At 52.4% G+C, this 16,590-nt stretch overlaps 2 protein-coding genes across 3 annotated transcripts; one reads left to right on the top strand and one right to left on the bottom strand.

Annotated features, from left to right (window-relative positions):
* Positions 1-204: 204 nt before the first annotated feature.
* On the bottom strand, positions 205-6,060 carry LOC133470706 (major histocompatibility complex class I-related gene protein-like). Of its 2 annotated transcripts, none has more exons than XM_061759383.1 (6): positions 5,921-6,060; positions 3,091-3,357; positions 2,747-3,025; positions 1,691-1,996; positions 548-739; positions 205-471 (listed from the first exon to the last, which is right to left on the bottom strand). In XM_061759383.1, the coding sequence occupies exons 2-6, from the start codon at positions 3,212-3,214 to the stop codon at positions 386-388; spliced, it is 987 nt and encodes a 328-aa protein (XP_061615367.1). In that variant the 5' UTR covers positions 3,215-3,357; positions 5,921-6,060; the 3' UTR covers positions 205-385. The 2 variants fall into 2 exon arrangements, with proteins under 2 accessions (XP_061615367.1, XP_061615366.1); XM_061759382.1 differs by lacking the exon at positions 5,921-6,060 and adding an exon at positions 4,110-4,360.
* Positions 5,875-12,793, top strand: si:ch211-264f5.6 (carcinoembryonic antigen-related cell adhesion molecule 5). The gene is made up of 10 exons (XM_061759381.1): positions 5,875-6,033; positions 6,100-6,432; positions 7,592-7,758; positions 7,831-7,957; positions 8,119-8,397; positions 9,369-9,656; positions 10,297-10,551; positions 11,019-11,136; positions 11,432-11,471; positions 11,743-12,793. The coding sequence occupies exons 1-9, from the start codon at positions 5,907-5,909 to the stop codon at positions 11,448-11,450; spliced, it is 1,713 nt and encodes a 570-aa protein (XP_061615365.1). The 5' UTR covers positions 5,875-5,906; the 3' UTR covers positions 11,451-11,471; positions 11,743-12,793.
* Positions 12,794-16,590: the final 3,797 nt, after the last annotated feature.

Here is a 16,590-nt window from a genome sequence, read left to right as displayed (position 1 = left end):
CCAGTATTGAAGCACCTGATTGGCCACGTAACCCACGTGATGTGACGGCGTGACAAAAAAATACACCGATTGGCCGACCGATCTTGAGCTAATGACGCACGTTATCCAAACATAAAACGTCATCGTCGAGATGCCACGCGAAGATAGGCAGACTTGCTAGTGGACAGCCAAATCATAAAGAACGTCACTTCAATTACAAAAAAAAACATTGTTTAGGCTCAGGTAAGTGTTTATTATTTAGCCGTTAAGTCTGAGAAGAGAATGTGTGTAAGTGGTTAAAGACTGCCGTCTCGTTACGGCCAGCACGACGCCGTGAGGCATCGACGGCATAGACAAATCAACAAAGATACATTTGAAATGTTAAAACCATCGAAATTCTCAGGTATCAGTGGGGAGGACAAACCTGGGGACACGTGACTACGGTTTGTTTTCTTAGTGAACTTTGCAATGTCTCCCCCTGCTGGTCACCACCTGCAAAAAAACAGCACACCCGCGCTGTCGATCGACAGCTCATTTTATTGACGATCGATCGATCGATCCCGCTCACCGCCAAGGACGTCTTCGCCGGCGTCTGTGTACACGCAGAGGCCGGTGTTTGCGTCTCGCCGCGTCGCCGCGTCCCCGCGACGCTCATGTCGTCTCTTCCTGTGGACGAAAATGCCGGCGCCCGCCGACGCCGCCAGGGCGGCGACGAACACAACGGCGGCCAGGATGACGACGGTGTGATCCGCTGGCTTGACTGAAACGGGATGTTCACTCAGTCATCCCCCACGCAATCGGACTTTGAATCGACTGCTATTTTGATCATCGGTTCATCATTTCGAGACCTTTTTTAATGTCGAATTCTCCTAATTACGACAGACTAATCAATTCCGAAAATAATGGTGAGGTGCAGCTCAAACTCGATTTAGGAGGCATCGGTTCAGTGACCGAGCTTTTAATGAAATGTGCTCGTGTATCGAATTATTGAAACGTTCCAGGCCCCCCAAAAACACCCCAGCCCATACTGTAACATATCAGAAGAACCATTATTTCAATCAGCGACTAATCTGTCATTACGTTGCTCGATGAATAGGATGTTAAAAACACATTTGATCTTCCATCCCTTTATTGAAAAGCAGGAAATTCTTTCCAATTGACAGCGCAGAAAACGCACAAACAGAGATTGATGATGGATTCACTTTCTGGTTCGGTGCGGCACATCGGTCAGAAAATCGGCAAAAGTCGGTGATTGCTTTCCAAAGTCAAAGCAGATGTTTGCAAATGTCTGACTTTGATAACGGCTCTAGAAACACGGAGGACGGCAGGAATCGGAGATTTCCTGCTCAGAGGCTGAAATTTGGACAATCGCAAGTGAAACGATTCATCAACTATCAAATCAATGGTCCATTATTTTGACTTACTAAACCATAACAACAAAATATAAAAATAAACATTTTATAAAGTGCAATTAAGCCGAACGTCACATACTCGCACACTCTAGAGCATGTGCGTGCCTTTAAGGGGTGTGGCCTAGTGAGCGACATCAGGACCTCCGAACGCAGATCCGGTTGGCCATTTACCACGCCATTAGTTCACTGTTATCCTTTCGTACGTGCGCGAAGGGCGACCGCGGCTCGGGTCTCCTCGCCCGCACGCCAGAGCGGCGACCGCCCCCACCGCGCCGCCCGTCCCGCGCGCGCCCACTTACCGTAGTTCGTTTTGATCTCGGCGGCGTCCAGCGCGGTGACGATCGTCTCGGCAAGTCCATCGAGCCGGAAGACGCAGGCGTAGCGGCGCCAGTCGGCGGGCGGCACGCCGGCCACGCGCAGGCGGACGGCGAGCTGGAAGGTCCCGTCGTGGTTGCGGAGCAGCTGACCGTGCTCCACGCGGTCGTCGTGGAGCTGCTCGTCGTCGTGCGTCCAGAACACGTCCGCCTTGCCGGGGTGGAAACCCGTGGCATGGCACGTGACGGGCGCCGACGGCTCCGTCTGCAGCAGAGATACCAGGGGGCGTTCTGGCGGGGCGAGACGCAAGCCGTCCGGTCATTTCCGTTTGCGACGACAGAAGACGACGAGGCGCAAATGGGAAGACGTTCCGCCGCCGCCGCCGCGTACACGTGACGTCTTAGCTTCAACGAGAAACGTTTTCATGCTGCCGTGTGAATCATTTCAGTTTGGGATCAATTTCTTGATTTCTTCCTTCTGCATCTCCAACACATTTGCAAAAACCCGTGTTGTCACGATGGGACCTTCTTTCTGGACTTCGGAGAGAAACAATTCATCGATTTTCCAACGAGGCCATAAACGTTACACAATGTGGAAAAGCGGACAGGCTCGGAATACTTCCTGGGAGCGCCCGACATTAGACGCACACCTTTTCTTAGTTCTTAATGATATCATTTGCAAAAAAAAAAAATAATGAAAAAACAACTTCGGCCCGCTCAATTCTGTGCTTGGGCCTGCCAAGCATTTACATCTTAAAGAGTCCTGTTCATCCACTGAATATAAAAAATGGAAATAAAGAAACATCAACATTTAAAACCCTGTTTCTATAAAAAAAAAAAACAAGAATGAATATTATCCAAATACGTTTGTTGTTTCCATATTGTACACTGCTGCGAATACTTGAGATGGTGGCTTTTTATTGGGAATATTTTGATATTGTTTTTGAACATTTTAAGCCGCAAGCTGCGGCAAACGTGCACGGCAAAGCGCGGGCGGGCAGCGCTCCACTTTGGATCGACTTTCGGCGCGGAGCGACTCACGTATCCGGCGCAGGAAGTCCTTCCCGTATTGCAGCGTCTCGCGGAGGCGGGGCGGACATTCCCGGAGCAGCCGGTGCTCCATGAACTCCAGCCAGCCCTCGTTTAGGTTCCACTTGCGGCCGGTGGGCTCCAGCTGAGGTTTGAGCGCCATCCACATGCGGCGCTCCACGTCCAGAACCAGCGTGGTGTCGCCGTCGTAGCTGTGGCGGTTGAAGCCCGACTCGTCGCCGCTCTCGTCGTCGTACTCGCAGCCGTGCAGCACCTGGAACACGTGGACGCCTGACAGCGCGCGCTGCCGTTAGCTTAATTCGTTAGCAAAGAGGCGGCGGGGCTACGAGGCGTACCGTCCGATTGGTTGAATCTATTCAGGAGTATTGCCATGTTGATGTTGCCAAAGTGTTCCTGTCCTTGCCAGAACGCCGTCTGCTCCTTCCAGTAGTCGGGATGACGGCGGACGACGGCGTCCATCCAGGCCTGCTTGGCCACCGCCGTCCCGGTGCGGCTGTCGTAATATTCCGTCGTCACGCCGTCCACCAGCACCGCCGCCGTCACGGGCGGGAGGCGCGGGATGCCGCTGCTCACCGTGTACACGTGCCACAGAGAGTGCAGAGCTGCGCGCGCAAAACGCCAAGGTTAGCATTTGCCTAGCGTCCCGTGCACGAGGAGAGGTCACCTTCGGACTTCCTCGGTACCGACTTGCTGTTATTTTGAGCAGGTCTCGTTCCACTCTCAGATTGACAAACATGCCCGTGTGACTTCTTCAACAGCGAAGCGGCGATTCCATTGCGACATGCTGCCAATTGGGTTTTTTTGTCTCGAGTTTGTCGTCGCATTTCTGTCGGGCCAACGATACATGACTCGTGCGCTCGCTGTCGTCGTCTCGCCGCGCTGCGCTATTTGCATATCTGTTGTTGACCGATACATGCCAGAGTAGCATCTGCACCATTTGCACAATGGACATTGTCCCAGATCATCGCGCTATTCGTCACTATAAACCGCATACACCCCTTGAAGTCTCGGACTATTGCTATACGAGTCGTTCGAACTGCTGGAGGACTCTGCATCTTTTTGCACAACTGTCAAAAAATAACAAATGTAAACGTGGAATACGTGTGTGTGTGTGTGTGTGTGTGTGCAATGGCCGGCTGGATGTTGGGTTGTGTGCCAGGTCTTTCTGCAATTGAAAAGGTTTCGTGGATATCTTTGGCTTCAAGTAGCCCGAGTTACAAAATGCGAACACACCTTTTGCTGTCTCTTCTCCTTTCGCTTGTTTAGTTTGGGACTCGACTAACGAACCCCAGAAGGTTCGCTTTTCTCTTGTGAGTTGCAAAAGCTAGCGGGGATCCAACAAAACTAAACTTACCGGCAGAAGCGACGTGAGAGCAAACAAGCAGAATTTGAAAAGAAGCCACTTTGTTCATGTTGCGAGCTCGCCACACGCGTCGACGTTACGCCGAATAAACTTCACCTGCCGAAGAAACTAAACGACGCCACACTCGCCATGAAAGTGCTGCGCTAAACAACCGCTGACGTCATCGCAAGGCGACCGTGACAGGTTGGCGGCTTTTGTAAAATCTTTATTGACAAACTGTCATTCATCTATCTATCTATCTATCTATCTATCTATGTATCTATCGAGAGAGAGAGAGACACAGAGAGAGATAAATCAATACATGTGAATACTAGATTCGCCACCGCCCTGTAGCATCCAGGCCAACTAACGTGCCTACGGGGCGGCCATGTTGAGGAGGGCAACGTCCCCATCGAAGCTCAATGAAGGTAAAGCGTAACTTGCTCATTTCTCTTTTTTTGTTTGTTTGTTTGTTATTGTTTTGTCCTGCGCGGCTGTTAGGTCAAGCAGAATGGAAAATCGGTATCCCTTTCATGCCGGAACAGTTTTACTGTGTCACAGTGGAGTTTTGAAGATTCCGCTGTGGTATTAGAATTGAGCTTTATTGAGAATCAGACTTGATCAGTCGAACAGAACAAAGTTTCTAGAAGGGAGAGAGAAACAAAGACGAAAGACAAAGCACTCATCGTAAACAGGATGAGAGAAGTCAATCATTACATTATCTACAACAATGACACATTAAATATGAGTGCGGCGAGGGAAGGACAGGACAAGAAGCATGCGGGACAAAGGTCGTGAACCCGACTGTACAACTGAAATGCGGTGGCATTAATTACGTAAATTATAAAAGTCTACAGGACGAGAGTATAAGTGAGGGGATACACAAGCGATTTGCATATTCCTGAGTTGCGTGACCCCACACGCGGTGAAAGAGTCCCAGGGGCGTGTGTCTGCGGATACATGCAAGTGAATGGACATCGTTTTACATGCACAAAGACTGACTGACAGAAGGGTCCTGCGATTGCTGCGGCTGAGGACCCCAGCCGATCAATCGCCGAGGCCACCCGGCGACCCGCCGCTCCCCCAGAGATAGGCGTATGTGGTGCATTACAACATGGGGAGTGTGTGTGATGCATTTCAAATCCAGGGCGCACGGGACCGGGAAACAGCACAGACGTGCTGGAACCCGATCCGACGCCGGCAGCCTCCCGATCCCACACCGGTCCCCCGGGAACCCTTGGAAACGTGTATGTGCCCAGATGCGTTTCGGGAGACAAATATATACCGTGAATGGCGCGAGCGTTGCTCGTGTTGCCCAGTGGATTTTCAGGACTTTGTCCTTTTTTTGGGTCAACGCCCACGCATGTGCTATGAGTACGCAATATTTGTCCCTCATTCCCGGGGTCCTAATTGGACGGCGTTTTCCGCCACCGTGTGCAGCCCGACGTGCGGGCATCCCTTTGCGCTTCCGGTTTTCTTCGCGCCGCCATCTTGAACCGGGATTGACCGGGAACCCGGTCAATGCGACTCCTCCGACGGCACTATACACACGCACAGCCGATCCCAAGACGTTTGCGACGACTTTGTAGTGCGACTGCAGGCAGGAGTTGGACTCGGCAAGTCGGCACGTTGACGCGAGCCAAAGATGGCGGAGCGTTGCGCGGCTTGCGAGTTGCGCAAGTAAGAGCAGAACACGACGAGCGAGTTCGAACTCGTTCGCGTGCGTGTGCTTTGTTTTCCGCCCATCAAAATGGAATCTGCGAACGAGTCACTGCGCGGCGGCTCCTCCCCCCGCGCCTCGCAGTGCGCATGCGCCGACTCACCTGCTCGGGTGTGTCCGCGCGGAGGAGCGGCTCGCCAGCCCGCATTTTGCTCTCAGCTCCAGCGATGGCGACGGCGACGGCGGCGATCGTCGCGCTTCTGCTCGGCTTGTCGGGTAAGCGTACGAGCGTCCGCTTCCGGCGACGCGCGCCGACTGACCCTTCCCGTTCCACGCACGCAGGGTGGCGGGCCGCGGCGCGGGACATCCTGCCGCCGGGCCCCGTGGACGCCGCGGTGGGCAAGAACGTGACCCTGGCCACCCTCTTGCAGAATCCCGAGTACTCCTTCATCATCTGGAACTTCAACGACGGCCGCGAGCAGACTCACGTGGCCACCGTGGGCTCCGCCGGACTCAAGGTGAACGCGCCCTACGAGGGGCGCGCGTCCGTGGACGCCACCAGCGGCGCGCTGCGGCTGAGCGCGCTCACGACGGACGACAGCGGAGACTTCAGCGTCAGCGTCGTGAGCGCGGACGGCGGGACCGAGACCGCCGAGATACGGCTGCGCGTGCTGGGTGAGTGGGTCGCGCGCGCGGGGCCGTCGTCGAGCGACAACGGAAAATGTCAAACTCCCTGTTAAAGAGTGGCCAACATTGCATCCAAAAAGCTCGAAATAGGAACCGAACCCACGATTGAAATGTGTCCTGGAAAAGAATCGTGTACAGAAAGCGCAAACGTTTTGGGCCCCCTCACAGAGTGAACGAGAAACGTCCGACGCCTTCCTCGCCAATTCAGTGAGAACGACCGGAGATGTGTGAGCGTAGTTTTCATCGGAGGCAAACTGCACTGGAAAGAAACCCCAAAAAGCTGAAAGGTCTTTTTCCACGTTCCAAGTTAGGGTGCAATTCCATCGGATTGCTCCTTGACGACGGGGACTATTTCCCCGGGCGGAGGGATCGCTGCGGTTTGCGGTCCGCTCACGTTCGGGGAACAAGTCCCAACATTCGCCCAACCTTTGCCCTCCGTTCACGCTTCCGAATGCCGTCGTTTCCCGCTCCGGCCTCACTTTTGGCCCTGCCGCGCCCCCGTCACGCTTTAGGCCAGGGACTACTTTCCTTGGCGGAAGGATCGCTGAAGTGTGAGGTGGCTCTCGTTTGCCTGCGCGTACTTTTTTTTTGCGTTTGTATTTTTGAACGAAAGGTGGCCAAAAGTACGTAAACGAGACGTGGCAATTCGGAGACAAATGGCCACGTGAGCGCCGAGAGGCTGACGGAAAGCGAGCGGGGCAAAGTGCCAGCAAATTGAATGAAGGCGGTCAAATCGCCCGAGATAGGGAGGACAAATGTTTGTTTCCGAAATTTGGGGGCGGGCAACGAGCGAAATGCACGAGAACGAAACGCAGTCCGGCGAATGGACGACGACGGCTGCGCACGATTGGAAAGTGCTAAAGTGACATCGTTAAAAAAGAAAAGCCTTTCTTGTCCTGGCAAATTACATCGGTTTTTTGGGGGGGGGGAAGTTGAAATGGTTCGAATCCGGAGGTGGAAAAGTCAGAAATGAAAAATGTGCCATTCTTGGCATGATGCCGGGTGGAATACTTCCGAGGGTTCGATGGCAGAAAAGCGGGAAGATCGAAACGTCGGAATAGCAATTTCGGGAGGGACGGAGGGAAGCAAAACGGCGACGGCACCGCGGGTGGCCGGGCCGCCGCTGACGACACGCGTCGCTCCTCAGAGCCGGTGTCGGGCGTGCTGGTGAGCGCTGACGCGGCCGAGGCGGTGGAGCACAACAGCACGCTGGTCCTGACCTGCGCCGCCAACGGCTCCTTCCTCCGGTTCACCTGGCTCAACGAGACCCGGCCCATCGTCGCCTCCGACAGCGAGCGGCTGTCCGTCGAGGAGGTCGGAGGTCGCCGCCCGCCCACCCCCGTCCGCACGTGCGACCTCTGAACCCCGCCCGTCTTTTCCCAACAGAGCGAGGCGAGCAGTCGACTGACCATCGCGCGCGTCCTGCGCACCGACCTGGCGCGACCGATTTTCTGCAGCGCCGCCAACCAGCTGGAGACGGAGAAGAGCGCCCCCTTCACCCTGCCCGTCCACTGTGAGTGCCGCCGCCCGATGGTAGATTCCCGCCTCGCGTGTACATTTGGCGGTCGCGCGAGGGTCGACGTTGCGCCGTTCTAGCCACGCCCCCAATCAGCCGGGCTTCGTTGTACCTCGTCGACTGGCCGACGCGCCTCACCCGACCTCCGTTGCGTCCAGACGGTCCGGACGAGGTCACCGTCACGGCCTCCGACCCGTCCCGGTTCGTCCGGGCCGACTCCGACTTCAACCTGACGTGCGCGACGCGCTCCAGCCCGGCGGCCACCTTCACGTGGTACCAGAACCAGACCCTGATGGACTCCGTCGGGCCCGTGCTGCCGCTGGAGGCCGTGCGGCGGCGCCCCCTGTGGCGAGAGACGAGCCGGTACACGTGCAGAGCCACCAACGCCGAGACCGAGCGAGTCGTCGCCTCGCCCGCCGTCTCCTTCGCGGTCGTGGGTGAGTCGCCGCGCCACGCACGCACGACTCCCAAACACACATTGGAAATACGCAAGAGACGCCCACTGGGTAGGTGTGCCGCGGCCCCTCCCCCCGTCCTACATTTCTTTACTGCTTCTGGAAACCTGCTCAGCCAGTGTCGCCGTATGTGCGGCTGTGTGTTTTGCGGGTGTGTGCGCTGTACACTTGAATTCTGCCCTGAAGAGTTTGACTGCTTTCTTTGTCCGCCGCTCGTGTGCCTTCATGCTCACACACAAAAGTAGCGTTTCACTATTTCACGACCGCACGACTCGACCACTGTGATACTACTTCACTACGACAATACGAGGAAAGGAGTGCGTGAAATTTTGAAATTAGGGACACAACTAATAATTCTTTTAATCATGGATTGATCTGTCGATAATACTATTTTTTTCCCGGTCACCGAATGGATAAAAAAAACATTTCTCGATTTCCATCCCTCGATTGCAAAACAGGACTCGATTTGAAATTGACAGTGCAGAAAATGGCCAAAGAAAAATCGATTCTGATTCACTTGGGCAAAAATGTTGATCGATTCTGATTCACTTGGGCAAAAATGTTGCCGGTTGCTTTTCAAAGTCACAGCAGACGTTTTTTTTAATTTTTTTTGAAGAAACAAAAGCGAATCGGTCTGCAGGATTCAGAGAATAATTGAGAGGCCGAAATGCCAAAGATCGGGACGGAAAAATGGTGACCCAAAACAATCGTATCTTGATTCATTTGAACTATGAGCTGTCGATAAATTGTTTGTTGCACTTCTAATTGAAATAGTGTACGAGTCTTCCGATTGGCTGTTTGAATTCCAGTCGTACCACAGCGATGTGCTCTTAGTAAGAACATGAAAGTAGCATTGCCGTCATGTGTCGCTAATGAAATATTGCTCATTGAAACGAAAGCAGTAGCACGAGTGCTGAAGCGTAGCGGTCGGCCCCTCCCCCTCGTGTCTCCAGAAGCGCTGTCGGGCGTGGAATTGAGCGGCCCGGCCGTCGGCGCCGTCCTCCTGGCCGGCGAGGACTCGGCCAACCTCAGCTGCGCGGCGGCGGCGGGCGTCGTCGACGAAAGGACGTGGCTGAAGGACGGCCGGCCCCCGGCGATCGACGGCGGGCGCGTGACCGCGGCGCCCGACGGCTCCTGGATCAGCTTGGCGCCGCTGCGCGAGGACGACAACGGGCGCTACGAGTGCCGCCTCGCCAACGCCGTCAGCGAGCAGAAAGCGGCGTACGAGCTGGTCGTCAACTGTGAGTGCGCCCGCCGCGCCGCCCTCGTGATCCCGTCGAAGCAACTTCCGCCTTGGCCTCCAAATGCCCCAGCGAGCGCAAACTTGTCAAATTCGTCTTTGGAACGCAAAAACAAGGTTGCAGTATAAAATTGGAGCGAAAATCTCGTCAGAAATGAAAGAAAGTCGTTACGTTACGATCGGGTTGACGGAAACAAAGATTTGTTGATCTTTTGTTGACGTCGAAAACATTTTTTCTTTTCAAGTTGCGAGAGTCAAATTGGATTTTTTTCCACGAGAACTAATCTTAATCTTTTCCAAATCAAAGAAGGATTGGAATTTTGGGATGTCCCATTTTAAATATCAGCTACAAAAATGACTTTTATTTCTTGAAAAATAGGAATTTATTCTCCTTTTTTTTCATTACAAATGGGAAATTGTTATCCTAATATTGCAACTTTTTTTTTTCCTTGACAAAGTACGAGTGTCGTTTGAACTTTCCGACTTTCTTCCTCCAAATCGGCTCCGAGGGCGTTCGGGGCGCAAGGTGGTTGCGTTGAATCGGGATTCCGAGGCGTCCTCGGAAAAGGTCCGCGCGGACCCCAAAGGTTTTGCGATCTTTTGCGGTCTGTCATTCGGCCGCCGGGACTTCCTGTGCGCAGACGGTCCCGAGGCGGCCGCGGTGAGCGGCGAGAGCGCGGTGGAGCTGCGCGACGCCGTCACCCTCCGCTGCACGGCCGCGTCCGTCCCGCCCGCCAACTTCACTTGGAAGTTCAACGGGACGCTGACCGGCGTCAAGACGCCCACGTACGCCATCGCCGAGGCCGTGTACAAGAACACGGGCGCGTACACGTGCCAGGCGCACAACGCCGTCACCGGCAAGAACGTCTCGTCCACGCACAACCTGTCCGTCAAAGGTGAGACGCCGCCGCCGGTCCGTCGGCGCTCGCTTCCTGTCCCTGCCGAAGGCACCGCCGGGTGTGCCCGCCCGCTGCCGCAGGTCTTTTGCGCCCGCTTCCTGTGCTTGCCAAAAGACCCGCGGTGGCGGGCTCGAGCCTGAAACCGCCCGGGAGCTGCGGGTCCTTTAGCGCTCACTTCCTGTCTTCGCTCAAAGACCTGCACTGATGGGCGCATCCCGGGAAGGCATGCGTCATTCGGTGCCCACCGCCACCGGTCCTTTTCCGCCCGCCGCGGGTCGTTTTGTGTCCCTGTCCTTTTGCGCTTCCTTCCCGTGTTTGCCGAAGGGGCGGCGCGGCGGGCGGGCGCTCGAGGCACCCGCCGCGCGGCCGCCGCCAAAGCTTTTGCACCCGCTTCTTGCCCCTGCTCTCCGTGCACGTGCCCCCACCCGCGGGTCCTTTGCCGCTCACTTGCCGTTGTTGCTCAGAGGAGGGCGCGCTGGATGAAGGCCTGTCGGACGGCGCCATCGCGGGAATCATCATCGGCATCCTGGCCGCCTTGGGCGTGGCCATCGGCGTCGTCATGTACTGCAGACAGAAAGTTCCGTAAGTACACACAAACGCACGCAACACGTGCATGCACACACAAGCCGCTCACACATGCGCACCAGCGCAACAGGTAAACGCAATGGTCTCATTTCTTTGGTGCTGCTTGTGCCAAACTGGAACCTCCCCCAAGGCAATCTCCAAAAGCTGCCCGACCGCCTCGCCGCGTTCCTGACAGGAAGTGTGTGTCCACGCCTTGTCGGTGCCACGCGCGCGCACACGCACGCACACACACATTTGACCATAGCTTTTTATTTATCACTCATCTTTATTGTGTGTGTGTGTGTGTGTTTAGGGTGGAGTCACCGTACTAGTGAACTTCGTGCACACAGCCGGTAAGTCTTTACCGGCACACACACACGTACGTTTTGTGTGTGCCCACGCATGCGTGTGTTTGATGAGCAAAGTCAGTTTGATTGCCATGGTTACCATTCAAATAGATGCATATCAGCCCGTTCGGGGCAAGTTAATGCGTGTGTCACATGACAACCGCGAGCCGCTTTGAATTGTGGGAAATGTTTGCTCCTTCGTTCAGACGGACATGAGTGGTGCTTTGCCACCTGTCGGCAATCGGAAAGCTCAATTTAGTGGCGTGTGTTTTTGTAGGAGGTTCCAGTCCGACCATCGAACTTGTGGCGTCTCCACGCGGGGGGGCTGCATTTCGGATCTGCCGCGCTGGCCACGACGCGGACTTCTGTTTGTCGGGTCCGTTGCGGCGATCTCCTTCGCTGTCCATTGTCTTTTGTTCGTCGCCTTCAACATGACCGCCTCCGCCACCTGACCGCCTTGTTTCCGCCCCGCCCACCCGCCGCTTCCCACTGCCACGAGCTCTTCGCTGAGCCGCATACCAACAGCTTTGCTGACTGCTGGAAACCTGACACACACACACACACACACACACACACACACACACTGTGTCGTGGGTGGAGTTTGAAGTTTGTCGACATTCCGTCTGTTGACTTAGTTATTTTTTTTCTTTTTTTGCCTCCACATCCGACTTGAATTGCGACATCTGACTAACAAAAAGTTCAAAATGTGTTTCGAATTCGTGCAACATGCTGAGATCCTTCCATGTAATTCCGCTGTTCCCCTTGAGGGGCAGCACTCAGTCCAACTAAGCAAAGTGCGTACAGTGACACGTGCGGGCGCCATTTTGTCACCCGACCTGACACGACCGTCGTCACAATGGAACTCAATCCGCTAAACGCGCAATCTACTTCCGCATTCGACAAAACGGGTCGAGATCGGATCAAAGCGACCGTAGGAACTTGAAACGTCCACCGTCTTTTTTCAACGTGAGCGGTCACCGCGATTGGTTTAGGTTTGATTCGTTTAGCTTTTGTACATATCGACGTTTGAAATGACTTCAGGTTAGTGTGTGCGTCTTTTTGTGTGGGCACTGAAGTATTTATTGTGTGAAAAGTGGAGTTATTAGTCACCGCGGGTCACACGCTAGCTCGTTAGTACGTTGTCATTTTGTCATGTGACCTGTCAATCAACATCCGTGCCGCCTCTCGTGTAGCGTCATGCTAAGTGTGGCTAGCTTCCATCAGTTTATTTCTTTTTTTTTTATGGCTTTGAACACGCAAAATGTCTGCGTTTTTAGTTCTGTCTACTTGTGGGTAAAAGAGAATAAAGAAGTTGTTCCCCACTTTGACACTGACCCACCAATCAGAGTGCGTGTGTGTGTTTGAAGCAGCCAATGGCAGCGTGCAGCAACACCTGCATGCATTCCTCAGCGAGCGTGTGAGAATGTGTGAGTGTTCATGTGTTGTGTGTGTCTCTCCTTTGCTTTTGTATGCAAGTGTGTGCGTGTGTGTCTCGGAGTCAAGTGGGAATGTTGAAATGTTTGTCCCAACATGCCTCACGATTAAGTCCGGAATGTGCGAGCCTTCATGTTTGCGTGTGAGTCGCCATGATGACGAAAGGTGTGACATGATGCGCAAGTTTTTATGATTTGTGCTAATTGCTGCCTGATTAGCACGTGTGAGCTCAGTGGCCTACAAAGGTCACGTAATGCGCGCGTGTGTGTGTGTGTGTGTGTGTTATCGGTGTGCCCTCTAATCGCACGCGCGCGCGCACGCACACATTCCCGCATGGCGTGTCGCGACTTGCCCTTTTTGGTTTAGCTTCCGTGCCACAATTTTCCCACAGCCTCCTCTTGGGGGGCACGAGCAAGGCAACTTGTTGCAGGTTGCCATGTTCTTTATCAGCAGCAGGGAGCGCAATGGCGGTTGCGCAGAAGAGGAAACAGGACACCGCAATTCCACTTTGTTCCTCAGGAGGCACCAACGACTTTTTTTTTTTTTTTTACTCCAAGTTTGCTCGCAGTGACATCTAGTGGACGACCACGACTACGGATGTGAGGGCGAACAACTTCCAGGGTGTGACCAAATGTCTATACAAATTGGTGGCCACTAGAGGGCGCACGAGCGGCTGTCTAATCGACCCTCTTCAGCACCATCGTAACAGTGAAATGTTGGAGACCGACCCGCATTCGGTGCAACTCTGCAATAAAGACAGACCATATGTATAAACAAAAACTTTTGTCATAGTTTTAGCCCACACACATGCTTGAAATCTTTAAACCTCTTAAAACACACCTAAAATCGTTTCAACTTGTGAAGAAAGACTTTTGACCGTGCGCCTATTCTCACTTTTGTTGCTTCCGCTTGAAGTTTACTGTAAAACTGAACATTTTAGAAAGTTGTTGTCATTCAACTCAATGACTTTTGAACTAACTGTCATTTTCCAAGATTGTAAATGATCTCAAATGTAAGCTTGATATGTCTGTGTAGATTGTAGAATTTCAAACTGAGAAGCCTTTTGGATTAAACCTGAAATGTCTTCAATAAACAAGAAGAGTCCAACTGCCTTGATAATGAGAATGATCTTTTCAAGATACTCAAAGACTCTTCCATACGTACACGCCTTCATACGGAATGCTAACGCTTCCTGATACTAGTTTCGTCTCGGTTTAGTAACTGGATGTGGTTCGGTAGATGCTTCTACCGAACAGTGCAAGTTAACAACATCCATCCATCCGTCCATTTTCTGAGCCGCTTCTCCTCACGTGGGTCGCGGGCGTGCCGGAGCCTATCCCGGCTGTCATCGGGCGGGAGGCGGGGCACACCCCGAACCGGTCGCCGGCCAATCGCAGGGCACATAGAAACAAACAACCATTCGCACTCACGTTCACACCTGCGGGCAATTTAGAGTCCTCAATCAACCTAGCACGCATGTTTTGGGGATGTGGAAGAGGAAAGCGGAGTACCCGGAGAAAAGCCACGCAGGCACGGGGGAGAACATGCAAACTCCACACAGGCGGGGCCGGGATTTGAATCCCGGTCCCCAGAACTGTGAGGCAGAGGTGCTAACCAGTCGGTTACCGTGCCGGCCCCAATATAAGTAGAGTAAGAAAAAGAATATCGAATTCAAAATAAATAGAATGTTTCTTATCCTATACCTCACTGGCAGAACTTTTATGGTAAGCTTAAATGCATACTCCTCAAATAACGTGGTGTGACCCAGGGATCAATTTTAGGCCCTGTACTGTTTAACTGGTACACGCTCCCCTTGGTGGTGTCATCAGACATCTCCGTGTCTCTTGGTGACACCAGTCCAACGGTTGCTCTTTTTAATTGTCTTTTAGACATCAAATCCTGGACGCCAGAGAACCTTCTCCTGCTTAACATGAACAAAACTAAAGTTTGAGTCATCGGTCCTGAGGCCCAGAGAAAGACATTTGAACTAAATGACCAGTTAGATTCTTCCTCCCAGGTCAAAAACTTGAGCGTCAATTTATACTCTGAGCTGTTTTATTCCACACATTAAAAATATAACAAAAAAGTTATTCTTATTCTTTTTTTTTTAAATCACCAACAGAACATAGCCAGAGTCTGCCCTATTCTCTCTTGGACCAACACAGAGACGCTAACACATGTTTTTTTTTTTTTTTTATCACCAGTCTGCTTTCTAGTCTTCCCAAAACGTGTATTTCAGGTTTGCAATTAGTACGGAATTCAGCAGCACGTGTCCTGACGAAGACCACAAGGTGGGAACACATTGCACCGATTTTAAATTGAAATCAGAATCAGAATCATCTTTATTGGCCAAGTATGTCCAAAAACACGCAAGGAATTTGTCTCCGGTAGTTGGAGCCGCTCGAGTGCGACAACAGACGGTCAATGGACGGAAAGACAAAAACAGTCACTGAGCAATCAAAGGTTTCCAGTTATCTGGCAATGGCGGTACATTTCTTTTTTTTTTTTGGACAATTGTGCAAAAAGATGTAAAGTCCTCTTGCACTTCGAGCCGTTGGAATGACTCATATCGCAATAGTCCGGCGCAATGAGCGTCGCGCAAAGGGCGCCGGGACTCCAAGCGCTGGATGCGGTTGAAAGTGACGAGTAGCGCGATCAATGTCGCTTGTGCAAATCACTGCATTGGCTAAGTATCAATTTGGAGGTGTCTTAATGGTCTGAGACCTCGTTATGTTTCAGTTGCTTTTATCCTGTGAACCCCCGCGGGCCCTTTCAGTCATTCCTAAAGTCAGGACACGCCCACGATGAGGTCGCCTTCCAGTTTTACAGGCCCCGGCCGTGGTATCGCCTCAGGCTTTTTAATCAGAATCAGAATCCTCTTTATTTCCAAAGTACGTCACAAACACACAAGGAATTTGCCTCCGGTAGTCGGAGCCGCTCGAGTACGACAACAGACGGTCGATTGACGGAGAACGCTTTGGAGACGGAAAAACATTGACAAAAACAAAAAACAGTCACTGAGCAATCGAAGGTTTTCATTTAGCTTTACACAATTCGCTTTTGATTTCTTTTAACTTTCATGTTATGTTGATTGTTTTATCTTTCTGCTGTTTTATAGCGTACAGTCGTATTTGTTTTAAATGGTTTTGGTTTTCATTGATGTTAGTGCATTTACATTTGTTCAGTATTCTTTTATCTGTAAGCTGTGTGGATGAGTGGCAGGAGGGCGCGGTTTGACCTATGAAAAGTGCATGTATGAAAGCACTTTCTAAATAAAGTTTGATTTGATTTATTTGGTTTTGACCTCCTCTGCCTCTTCTTGCTCTTAATGACGCCGCGTCTCTTGGAGCAGAGCTCAGTGCTGCCCAGCACCTTGTGGTACAATGTGGTATTACACTTATGGTGCGCAAGTCGAAATCGGGAAACCCGTGAACAAAAAAAAATGTCGCTTAAAAGAAACCACCATACAGCAGGGGCTCACGCGAAGGGCAAAATTAGCTGCAGTCTCATGGCTTGTTGAACTCAAACAAATGGTCATGGATATGAAGGTTTGTTAGTACCAACTGATAGCGCCCTCAACCGATATTTTCGTAGACTGGCAATTGGAAAGAGACTACATGGACGCTCTAAACATGCATCCATGTTCTGGAGCACTAAGGTTTATCCCAGCTGTCGTTGGGAAAGAGGAACT

This window comes from Phyllopteryx taeniolatus, chromosome 21 (genome assembly GCF_024500385.1).
Source record: "Phyllopteryx taeniolatus isolate TA_2022b chromosome 21, UOR_Ptae_1.2, whole genome shotgun sequence".
NCBI lineage: Eukaryota > Metazoa > Chordata > Actinopteri > Syngnathiformes > Syngnathidae > Phyllopteryx > Phyllopteryx taeniolatus.
Note: the sequence above shows the minus strand (reverse complement) of the source record. Positions and strands in the feature narration are given on the sequence as shown.